Source organism: Vicugna pacos, chromosome 7, assembly GCF_048564905.1.
Source record: "Vicugna pacos chromosome 7, VicPac4, whole genome shotgun sequence".
Taxonomy (NCBI): domain Eukaryota; kingdom Metazoa; phylum Chordata; class Mammalia; order Artiodactyla; family Camelidae; genus Vicugna; species Vicugna pacos.
Window position 1 is genome coordinate 43,384,841 of NC_132993.1, and position 11,880 is coordinate 43,396,720.

General features: G+C 47.4%; 1 protein-coding gene and 1 long non-coding RNA gene across 2 annotated transcripts; one reads left to right on the forward strand and one right to left on the reverse strand.

Annotated features, from left to right (window-relative positions):
* Positions 1–5,995: 5,995 nt before the first annotated feature.
* LOC140697400 (uncharacterized) lies at positions 5,996–8,729 on the reverse strand. The gene is made up of 3 exons (XR_012074396.1): positions 8,602–8,729; positions 6,896–7,353; positions 5,996–6,342 (listed from the first exon to the last, which is right to left on the reverse strand). It is a non-coding gene; the product is annotated as an uncharacterized lncRNA (long non-coding RNA).
* An 883-nt stretch (positions 8,730–9,612) lies between these two features.
* HOXA4 (homeobox A4) lies at positions 9,613–11,665 on the forward strand. Its single transcript, XM_072964794.1, has 2 exons — positions 9,613–10,324; positions 10,879–11,665. Exons 1-2 carry the CDS (start codon positions 9,718–9,720, stop codon positions 11,223–11,225), a joined length of 954 nt encoding a protein of 317 aa, XP_072820895.1. The 5' UTR covers positions 9,613–9,717; the 3' UTR covers positions 11,226–11,665.
* Positions 11,666–11,880: the final 215 nt, after the last annotated feature.

Genomic DNA, 11,880 nt, shown 5'->3' on the forward strand with positions numbered 1-11,880 from the left:
TATAAAACAGTAAACTTTATAAGCCCCAGTTCCGGCTATATGACATTTGGGTGCCAAATGAATAGGGTTTTGTCTATGAATTAGATCGTAAAATCATCCATAGCACAGACAGATCGGCTCACTGGCTATAAAACGTCACGTGGGGCCATTAAAGTAAGTTTTATGGTTTTGGGGAGTTGACATCCAACATTATATACCACATAACATATAATCTCACTGACGCTGGACTCCATTTGACTCTTTTGCAGGCTACGTGTGCCTCCTGGTCATTCAAACTGTCAATTTTAGGTCCAGAAGTGTCCAAACCACAAGTTCTCAAAACTCTCTGAAAAATGGCTCCCTCCGAGTTAAGGTAAGCTCGCCCCCTGAACGCTTTCAAGTTTATTTGTACTCTGAAAACTTTCTTTCTCGATCTTTCTCTTTCTCTCTCTGGTTCAATAACTCTGAGCTTGCCTTGCAATTCCAAAGGGGAGAGTAAACTTTTCCTCTGTCCATATTAGCAGCGCCAGGAGCCAGCTTTCGCAGGCACAGCGGTGCAAAGCGCCTGTGGCCGCGCCGCATCCCCAGGCCTAACTTTAATTGCTGCACCACCGCGGATGTTAATGACTTCCGCTGCTCTCGCCCTCGCGGAAAAAGAGGATTTTTGTGTGCGAAGGGGCCTGCGTGCGGAGACTGGGCAGGGCCACCGCCCATTCCGGGGCTGGCGGCCCGGTTCTGCGGGGTCAGCGGAGCCCTGGGTGGGGGCTGGGAGCCAGGGGGGCGCCGGCCGCGGGCGCCGAGGCCGCGCTGTGCTGGGGCGCGCTGGGGAGTCGGAAAGAAAGGCCCGGGCAGGGCTGAGCGGACTCTGGCGGGATTCCTTGCGGGGCTGTGGCAGTACGTCTTCGCGGGCCCGGGTCATTTGGCGGCACTGAATCGAGGCGGCGGCCTTCGGGGCCGGGCTGCAGGCTGGCTCGGGAGAGCCGGAAGGTGGCAGAGGCCGGCCGGGCGCGGGCCGCACCTCCAAGCTGGGCCCCTGGGTTGCCTGGCCGCGCCCAGGCCGCTGGCGCCTGCAGGAGGCTGAGGACCGATGGTCCCCACCTCGGGGTAGGGGGCTCAGCACCCCCTCCTCCGCACCCGGGACCAGGCCCTGAACGTTGTTTGCCTGCGCGTTCTTTTTACTTCGGTGGGACTGTTCTCACCCGCCTGTGAGTCTGAAGCAATAAACTTTATGGCCGGATTTAACTTTACTCTTTGAATCCCCAGGCTAAATGAAAGGAGTTAAAGCGCTTTCTTTTCTTCCGCCTTGCCTTTCTTCTCCCTCCCTTCTTTCCTTTTCCTCTCCTCCTTTGTAGAATTAAAACATCTATGCACAGGACCCTCAAAAGGCAACTTAGGCATCCCCCTAGATAACACTAAAGATTAGAGAAATATATTCCCCCTCAATATACAGGCAAAGTCTCTTCCAAACTGTGCCCTGAAGTTTGGGGGGAAATCGAAGTGTCTTCAATGCCCAACTTAAAAGTCCCCAGAGCCATTAGGTTGTTTTTCCTCACACATCATAAAGGATAGTTTAGGGAAGAAATTGGTCGTTTGTCAGTAGGAGATTTCCGCCTTTCTTTTGTTAGCTGGTCTTTCTGTTTGATCCCAGGAAATTTACATAATCTATGATTTCCAAAACAATCCCCAGTATTGCACCAATGGGGGAAGTAAGGTGAAATAAATTTTTCTGGGGTACAATTCTAGCTTGGTCTCAGCCACCCCTTCTGGCCCCAACCCCTTACATTCTTCAGTGGCAAAGCCGTGACTGGGGACACTGTGGCCTGTCCTGGGGTCTTTCTCTGGATGGGTACCCACAGGGGCCTAGCAGACTTCCCATATCCTATATGAAGAACTAAGCTAAATTCTCCAATTCAGAAATGAAACAAAAAATGGGATCTACTGTCTTCAAATGCTTTTCCGCTTAGGAGCTAGCTGAGTAGTCTTCTGCAAATGCTAATTGGTAAAGGTATTTACTAAGTCCTTACAGTGAAGAAATTGAAAGTATAGGTGAGGAATTTCCACAGACTTTACTGTGCAGAGGCCACTTACACTCAACGTAAGTCCAACAGATATCCCAAAATCAGAAGTCCAGAAAGCAAAACCTGGGAAGTTTTTTTGGAAAATCAAAACCCTCTCACAAGTTCCATTTCTCTTGAATAGTGGCAAGGCAAATCCCCGAAATCATTTTGTGTAACCTGTTAAAGTGAGCATCGATAATTCAGCACCTAGGAAGATGTGTCTCCATCTCAGTGGGAACCAGAATATAAACTCTATTTGGGTTCTCAAATTTTTTTTCTGTGTCTGTGAGAATTCTGGAGTCTTTGTTCCGCTGCTCTGAATTTTGGGTTCTTTATTGGAAAATATTGGGTTAAGGTTTTATTTTAGTTACTCATTTGGTGATCTTGCTTGAGTGATTTCTTGGTGACTTAAATTAGTGGCAGAAAAAAAGAGTGATAAGGCTACTGGCAGGTTCATTTGAGTAACTTGCCTGGAGGAAGTGTCCACGCCACCTCCATGGCCAAATCCCACCCTAGGGTGTGGGTACCGGCAGAAAGACTGTTGGACCACCATCACAGAATATGGGGAATCTTTCCCATGTATTAAAAAAAATTACAGGCTATAAATATTGTCAGCTTGCTTATTTCTGTCTGCTGTAATCATCATAAAACTTTAGAGCTTAAAAGAGCAGGCCAACTCACATGAAGTTAAATGACTTTTTAAAAATACAGCATCCTGTCAGACCTACGTGAACGTCATTGGAGGAATTTTTTTCTTTCTTCCTATTTTCATAGGAAGCGTAGTAAAGAGGATGGTTGGTTATCTGCTCATGTTGTAGAAAAGTTTTTTTTCCCTCGTGTATTCTGTGGGGTTATTTTCACAGAGGAACATACTTAGGGGAAAAAAAAACTGTCATCAAGGGCTTTATGAAGACATCCAGCCTCAGTCGGTGGCAAAAGTGTCTTTGCTCCTTGTCTTGTAAAAGGAGAAGTTGTCCGAAATGTGCCGGGCCCTGTGTGTTTCTACAAGCTGAAGAGACAATATTTCCTGAACTATAAATATAATAGGAAGCTTCTGGTCACACTTACTTAGGGGTTTGTTAGGGTTTCCATGGTCTAATTTCACAACATTATGCCAAGATTCCTTTTTTCCCTGCTCTTTCCCCTGCTTCATTGTTGGCAGCTCTGGGACAGCAACAGAATTTTCTACCAGAAACAGAGTCATGTTCATTTGTTGAGATGTGAAGAGTATTATATCCAAACAATTAGTGAAGAGAGAGCAAATTACATCCTGAAAGATGGGTTTTTAAAGAGGAAAACAATCCTTTTATCTTAAAAGATGCCCTTCAAAGCCTCTCCTCAACCTTGGCTCTGGAGTCTGTCCGAGGTTTGCCCACCATGGAGAGTGCAGAACATTGTGGGTGCCATTCCTTTGGCTTGTAAGGTAGAATTTCTTTCCAGTCAATGATAAAACTATAAACGGGGCTTCCAGGCAGGGCTCAGGGGGTCTGCCAAAGCTCCCACCCACACTGGACAGGGGAACCTCAGTCCAAACCATTCTATACCCCAGAACTAGAGGATCTGTGTAGGTCTGCTTTATTTGCTGTTTTTCCGCAAAGAAAGCTGCCCTTCTCCCACCAGGTCCTCTCCCCACAAATGGGTCTTTTCAATAATAATATTTGTTATGAAGGTTATTGGGTAATTATTACGATTTTGTGAAGCAGCCCTTGCTGGAGGTGAAGTCTGTCATCGCCTAACAAATGACGCCCGTGCAGTTCACTGCCGGGTTAAGTAAATGCAGAGAAGATAAATCTGCACACCCTAGGAATCGCCAGCAGAGCACGCTTTAGTACAAGTTCACAGTCAACTCGCCTGCCTGGGCCAGCTCTCCCAACAATTAGGGCTGCATCTTTATTTTTAAATAAAGGGGTAAAGTCTCCAGCTCCCATTGCCTGCTTTCTGCCCGTCTTCCTTTTTCTTTTACTTTTTGCAAGTTTCCCCTGTCCCACTACAAATTTTCCTTGTAAAGGTAATGATGAGTGATTTAAATGTAATCTCATTCCTATTTAAGTGCTGACAAAAGGAGGTAGGAGGCTGTTTTGACAGGAAATACAGTAAGAAACGCACAAAAAAAAAATCCAATTCACTCTCTTATTCCAAAAGGCAGAGGCAGAGGCAGGGCATCCCTGCGATCCTGGGTGTGTGTGTGTGGAGGGGGCTTCCCCTTGAAAGAAGAGGCACAGCTTTGTGTATCTTTGTGGTTGCAACTGCAGGTCAAAAAGTTGAGGGTCAAAAGTTTACGTTGTGCAGCACTCTTAGTCATCTGCCCAGACAGAGTTTGATGTCAATGTTAGAGCTGCGATCTTGACTATCAGCACAAAAGATAAAATGGCTCGGAGTGACGCGTGTATCATGGTATGGACTCCAGGTGAACCCTAGTGGTTGAATGACCTCAATTATGAAGGAAAGGATAGAAAATTCCTCTTTTCAAGAGTAATACATGCTGTATTTCATCTTGAATTATCGCTCCCATTCTGAGGGAATAGCAGCAGGTAAATAGGCATAGATTATTGAAAAACCAACACCTTAGATGTTGGAGAACCAGGAGTCTGCGGGTTTGTTGCAAAATAAAAAAGCTCAAAACTCATCAGTGGACCTTTAAGAAATAACATAGCAAGTTTCCAATGTTCCATCATACCTTCGAAGGCAAGAGAATGGGGCAGAAAACTTCTTGAAAACCGTGATTTTGATTGGCCAGTTTTTTCCCTTTTTAGTACCTATAATGATCCCTAAAGTGTGTGAGAACGAGGACAAACCCAGGCACTTCTCGCAAAGTGTATTCTTTGCAATTTTCAAGCACAGAGTGCTTTTTCTGAAACTGCCACTCAGTAAACGTGAAGACATCTCAGAGCTGGGAAGGGCAGGAAGAAAGCAGAAACCCTCCCAAAGGGAAAGGATTCCTCTACCCCTCCACCAGTGAGAAAGTGCTTCTTGGTACCATGGAAATATTCCTGTTATCAAAAGGTTTTCGCTGTATTTATGGTTAACCCTTCACTGAATGTAAGAGAAATGCTGTAATCTCTAGGTGAATAACTTGAACTGTGAAGAATATGCCATTTTAGCAGGAAGGTGGAATCCACAAATGCAAGACCACTTCAGAAGCCCACTGAGACAGACTTCCCTTCTATAGAAAATACTCTTTAAAAATACATTGGGAATAAAAGTTAAGGAGAGAGGAAGCAAGCTAAGGAGGGAGGGCAGGAGAGCAGAAAAGAAAGGGAACAGTGTGTGAAGGAAGCCGACTGGAACCATGCCTCCTGTGTGCGTTGCAACTGGAGAGCTAAACAATATTTTATTATTCATGCATCTATATTAACCTTAAGTGTTGGTGTCATTAGCATCTACTTTTGGGGGGACATATTTTTCTTCTCTATGTATTGATCTTCAAGTAATCAGTGTAGGGAAACAGAGAAGAGAGAATAAATTTTTTCCAGGTTTTTCTTCTAACTTTAGAGATAAGCTAATTCAGCTACTCAGAACAGAGACTCTTGCAGGGACATTTAAGATCATCCCACTATATTCTGGTTGATTGGATTTGCTGGTGCCAGGTATGTTCAGTGGTAAAAAACAAATATTTCCCAAACACTGCATTCATGGAAGTAATCAGATGGCTTCCACTGTGCAATGTGTAAAGTTTTCACTCTGGCCAAGAGCTTGAAGCCAAATGGGTGTGAGCCAGATGAGAACAGAAGAAAGGGAACAACTGTGGTGACCACTGTCCCAGCAGTGAACACTTCACCACATCTGGGCCAGTGAAATGATGACAACAGAAACTGCCTCTATTACCAAGACAATTATGTGTCTCTTTGAGAAAAACCTTCTTATTGTGTTATTGGTTAAAGACGCGCCACACCTTAGAAACATGTCAGGTTCAACAATCACAGACACCTCTTACCTAGTTTGCAAAGTAAAAGAAAAGGTACCTGCAGAAGTTATTGCTTTTAGAGTACTTTTTTCATTTGGAGGATTTTGATCTTTAGGCCTCTCACACAATCCTGGTTAAAATTAATGTATAATCCGAATGTGAATTCCAGTCCTTAGGCTTGGGTTGTGTTCATTAGTATAAACTACTAGGAGGAAATTACCTCCAAACAATTAATTGGTCAAATGGTTGATAAAATATTGCTTCCCTAAAATCATATGCCTAGCGTAGTTCGGGGGAAGCCCTTCAAATGCCACCATCAAGCATTTTGAAATTCAGCCATTCTCGTGTGCGTTCCAGAGGCGTGCTTCAGACAGCGAACAGTCAGGCTGGGGGTCTCTCACTCTAGAGAACAAAGGACAAATACAGTCAATACATTCCATAACGTTTACATTTCCTTTGCCCCCCCACCCCGATTTTCCCTGAGAAGGAGTGACCTGGGCAAAGCACCCTGCTCTCTAAAAGACACTGTATAGACCTTTTAGAAGCGCAAAGTCCAAGGCCGAGGTGAACTTCAGGTCAACGCGTCTAACAAATATGAAAATGTCGGCTGGTGAAGGGCGCGCCTTGTGATTTAACAAAGACTGTCAATGTGTAAGATTAATAAGAAACAAAATGCACACGGTGTCACTGTTCGGTCACTTTGAAACTTGGGACAGGGTTGCATTCAAGAGGGAAGGCTGTTCCAAATATATTCAAAATGATTCAAATCAGATTCAAACTAGGCTGCAAAACACTGCCTCCCTCTCACCCTCCCTCTCCCTTGGACTTCCTTCGCTCTCCTCCATCTGGGATTTGAGGACATGATGAAAAGTTATTTCACTTAATGGGATTTTAAGAAAGCTTTTGTTGGGAATATATGTTATCCCAGCACGTGGAAAGGAGCAAATGTGCTTACCAGTTTCCCAAGGAAAGGATAACGCTTTCACCCTGCTTGGGACTGGAGCCAGTTGGTGTGCGAAGATTAGCACGCTCCCTCTCTGCTTGATTTCAGGGCGGGCGTCCCATCTTTTTCGGGCGAGATGCTGCTGGTGAACTTCAGTTTATTTATTGAGTTAGTTCCTTCCTGGCTTTACTTTGGTGTCTTGGATCTCATGTGAAGGCAAGAGTTTTTTTGTTTTGTTTTTCAAAAGATTATTTGATTCAATTGAATGATGCTATGGCTTGCAAAGAGAGATTGTGGAAGGATCAGAAAAGGTACTGAGATTGTTTATTACAGCCATAAATCTTGCAGTAAAATGTCAAAATGTCGGTGTGTGAGATAACACTTGGTGGTCCTGGCTCCGTTTGTGTTTATGATACGAACCACAAAGACAAGTTGCAGGCCTTGGGGGGATTCTCTGTAAGCCCATCTTCCTAAAGTAATAGAACCACATGAAACATAGGCACAGTTAACTCGTTTAGGTTACATATACAAAACAGTGCCCGAACCTCGTTAATACTTTAAAATAGAAACTCAGTAGAAGGTTCTGAGGCTAAACAACATGAATTTTGTGTTTTAGTGTCTGTAAATAATATTGAACAGACATGGTTAAGATCTTGTACTCAAGACTGATGACACGAGGAGGAGGGCAAAATTTCCTTGCTATGTTTTTCCTTCCCTGAAACTTAGAGAGCCCAGTTTTGTAAATTACATTATGTAGGTACATATTATTCATGTTATATGGTGTATATATATATATAATTTTTTCTTGCTTTAGAGAGATACTGGTTTAGGCAGCTATATCACAGGCTAGATTTTTTCCCCCGAGTCTAGAGAGGATGTCTAAAGATTACAGTCAGTGTTGATTTCTGTCTGTGGCTCAGATTTCATTTAAAAAATTTTTCAGGGTGCCACATGTCGATGGACAGCACTCTTTACAGACACACATCCAACATGGAAAACCTCTTTGTACCACTTCAGGGTGATTGCAGTTAGAAAGCTAACATGATCCCTTTTTTAACCTCTTTTCCTAAATTAGTTTAAAGATTAGTCCCATATAATAGGCTTTATGTGGCTAAGCATTAAATGACTATCCATCAAATGGATATATTCCAGCATTTAGTAACTCATATGAGTAACCGATATAAATGAAGATAGAATTGACATTCCTTTTGAAGTGTCTCCAGGCTTAGGCTATAACTTTCCTTGTCTGCGTTCCAGACTCAGTTGTGAGAAGGCTGTTTATACTGCTCTTTGAAAAATCAACTAAGGTACAGCAGCTGAAAAATCCCTGCTTTGCATGCCAATATGAAAGTATTTTTAAAATGGTGACTATGCACCGCTTTAATCTAGGTTGAAAAGTAAAGGATCTAGGTGTGTCTGTTACTTAGAAAAGTACACACTAAAGGCATCATTATTTACTTCAAAGATCAACATTAGATGGAATTAATAAGTAATTTATTTGTTAATAATGGTGTAATTAGTTTACCCATCAAATTTCAATTACCAAATGGCAGGCAACAGTCCTCTCTCCCCACTTTTCAAAGCTACAGAAATCGTTAATATGCTAATTTTCAGCAATTCAGAAATTATAAGCTGTCCCTAAATGTAACTTTAGCCTCAGATACAGCCTGAGAAAGCAGCATCCAAAAGTCAAAACAAAGTTCGTAACGGGAACAGACCTATCGGCGTAGTGCCTGTTTTCTATCCTCGTCTTGTTTTTGTTTGCGGATTGTTCTGAAGTAGGAAGTTGTTGGTGTCAATGCTCGATTTTGTGGAGGTGTCGTCACTTCTATCTATCCCCACCCCGGATCATCTTCTTTCCCACAATCGCACCTATTACATTCGAGCATGTTTAACTCTGATTCGACACCTCTATCAAATGAGATGCTATTTAAGAAAATTCTGGTTTTTCTTAGGGAAAAAAACCCAATTGATTCTGCTTTTAAAAGAAAAAGGTAAAGTGCTCATCCGGTTATATTGGAATGGCTTTGCTTTACCTCCTGAGGCCAATTTCTCTCAGCTGCTTACCCACCCACCCTTTTCAGCTCCTGCCTGGTTTCTCAAACCGGGGAAGTCGGGCGCGGACGCGACGAGCACGAACTGGGGCAGGGAAACCGGTCTGTTGGCCTCATTCGTTTCATTTCGCGGCCAGGATGAAAAACTTGATCCCGACGCCACTCCCTCCCCCAGGAGGCCTCGAACCCTGGAAGACGCCAGGCCAGGCCAGGCCAGGCCAGGCCAGGCGAGGCTGAGCCCCCGAGGTCAGCGCTGGGCCGTGGCTGCCTGGCTGCCCCGTGGCTGCCTAGCTGCCCCGAGGCCTAGGCCAGAGTAGGGCACGCACAGGGCCCGGCCTGGGCATCTGAGAGGACCAGAAGCCTGCGGGCCCCGAATTCCCAGAGGGACTCAAAGTTGGGGGGTTGGAAGACCAAAGAGCCAGCTCCCTCCCTCCGCTTGGTGCCGGACAGCAGCATCCATCACCCGCCCGCGCGCTTCCTGATCCGGGTCCGCGCGCGCGGCGCGCACATTGGCGCGGGTGGGTCACGTGGAGGTACTGGGCGGGGCGCGCGCGCGCCCGGGCGCGGGCGGGGGAGGAGCGGCGCGAACTTTGGTGGCGTTGGCGGCGGCGGCGGCGGCGGCGGCGGCGGGAGGGGGAGGGGTGGGCGCTTGACAGCGGGGGAGGGGAAGGGAGCGGAGGAAAGGGGGGATGGGAAGCGAGGCAGGAGGGGGAGGGGCCTCAGCCAGCCCAGAAAAACGACAACGCGAGAAAAATTAGTATTTTTGCACTTCACAAATTAATGACCATGAGCTCGTTTTTGATAAACTCCAACTACATCGAGCCCAAGTTCCCTCCCTTCGAGGAGTACGCGCAGCACAGCGGCCCGGGCGGCGGAGACAGCGGCCCGGGCGGGGGCCCCAGCTACCAGCAGTCCCCAGCGCCCGCGGCCCAGCACCTGCAGCCGCAGCAGCCCCAGCTCCCCCACGCGAGCGGCAGCCGCGAGCCCCCCGCTTCCTACTACGCGCCGCGGGCCGCCCGTGAGCCCTCCTACCCCGCGGCCGCTCTCTACCCTGCGCACGGTGCAGCCGACACCGTCTACCCCTTTGGCTACCGCGGCGGCGCCAGCCCCAGGCGGCCGCCGCAGCCCGAACAGCCCCCGGTGCACGCCAAGGGTCCCGCGCATGGCCTGCACGCGAGTCAGGTCCTGCCGCCGCCTCCCCCGCAGCATCGAGCTGCTCCTCCAGCCGCCCCGCGGCGGTGCGAGGCGGCTCCCGCCACCCCGGGCGTCCCGGCAGGGGGCAGCGCCCCCGCGTGCCCACTGCTCCTGGCCGACAAGAGCCCGCCAGGCCTGAAGGGCAAGGAGCCCGTGGTGTACCCCTGGATGAAGAAGATCCATGTCAGCGCCGGTACGTGGCGCCGCTGGGGAGGCGCGTGAGGGTGGGCTGGGGCCGAGCCCGGGGTTCTAGGGTCGGGGCGAGGGTCAGGGGGAGAGGCCGAGGGGAAGGGGGCCTCTCGAGAGGGGAGCCCCCAGCTGGCCCAAGCTACAGTGGGATGTGGGTGTGTGTGCGCCAGCCAGCCGCCTGATCCCAACGTGAGAACCCTTTTGTACCCGGGTCCCTTTATCGGGAGATTTACGAGACGCCAAACTGTTAGGGCAGTAATTATAGCCCCCATAAATTTAATTGCCCTGGCAGAGGCTTCAGGCCATGTGTCTTTGAAGCTTTTCTTCAGCCCCAATGCCCAGCACCATTCTTTATGGCTCTCGGGTGTTTCCCGTTGTCAATAGCCTGTGAAACATTTTCTTTGCCGTTTTATGTATCTTGCGTGAACTTGGTGTCAGGTTATTATATAATGATGATGTCCAATTACTCTTTCCCATCCCACCTTCTCTCTCCTCCGCCTTTCCCTCTTTTCCACTCCCTTCTCCTTGGCTTTCTCCTTCGGGGTGATGGGCTTTCAGTCAACCCCAGTTATAACGGAGGGGAGGCAAAGCGCTCCCGAACCGCCTATACCCGGCAGCAGGTCTTGGAGCTGGAGAAGGAGTTTCACTTTAACCGCTACCTGACCCGGCGGCGCCGCATCGAGATCGCCCACACACTCTGCTTGTCCGAGCGCCAGGTCAAGATCTGGTTTCAGAACAGGAGGATGAAGTGGAAGAAAGATCACAAACTGCCCAACACAAAGATGCGATCCTCAAACTCGGCCTCGGCCTCAGCAGGCCAGCCAGGGAAAGCACAAACTCAAAGCCTGCACCCGCATCCTCACCCTCACCAGGGCGCCTCCACACCCATTCCCTCCTCCATATAATGTTCCAGTTCTTTCCCTCACCTTTTCTCCTCTCTTCTGCTGCTTTTCCCACCCACCATTCCCCACCCGGATCATAATAGACCCCAAAACAAAACCCAACTTGGTGAAAAGTCTAATTAAAGAAGAAGACATTATCCTAGTAAGAGTATGAGCTGGTTGCTACCCAAGAGAGGACAATGACCAAGATGCTGGCTGGTGGAACAACCTGCTGGCCTGAACAAGGCTGCCAGGTTTGGGTATCCGAAAGGACCACTAGGTATCAAATATTTTTGAGACGGCTAAAGTCAGCTGCACAGCCCATGCTGACAGCGGACATGCACGTGTATATTTGTTTCAAGAGGAAGAAAACAGACCCTTTTCCTGTTTCCCCCCTCCCCCTCCCTCATTAAAGGCAGCTCATACAAGCTTGTATTGAACTGAATAAATTAGTAGACATTGTGGATCTCACAAGATTATTTAATTCTCAAAATGTATAGACATTGGTGGTAGACATGATGTGTTAGTTTCCCTTCTTTTCATTTATTTAAAACGTTGTAGAGATATTGTTGTCTTATTCTGAGATACAATCTCGGGGGAGGGGGAGTGCATTTAGACCCATGTGCAACTGTCCAAATTGTGGTGTGGCTCTATAGAAAGCCATGTGCTAAGAATAAAC

Coding starts and splice junctions, on each gene's coding strand:
- HOXA4 (XM_072964794.1), top strand. CDS start 9,718: ATGACCATGAGCTCGTTTTTGATAAACTCCAACTACATCGAGCCCAAG. Junction 10,325..10,878: donor GAAGATCCATGTCAGCGCCG/GTACGTGGCGCC, acceptor ATGGGCTTTCAG/TCAACCCCAGTTATAACGGA.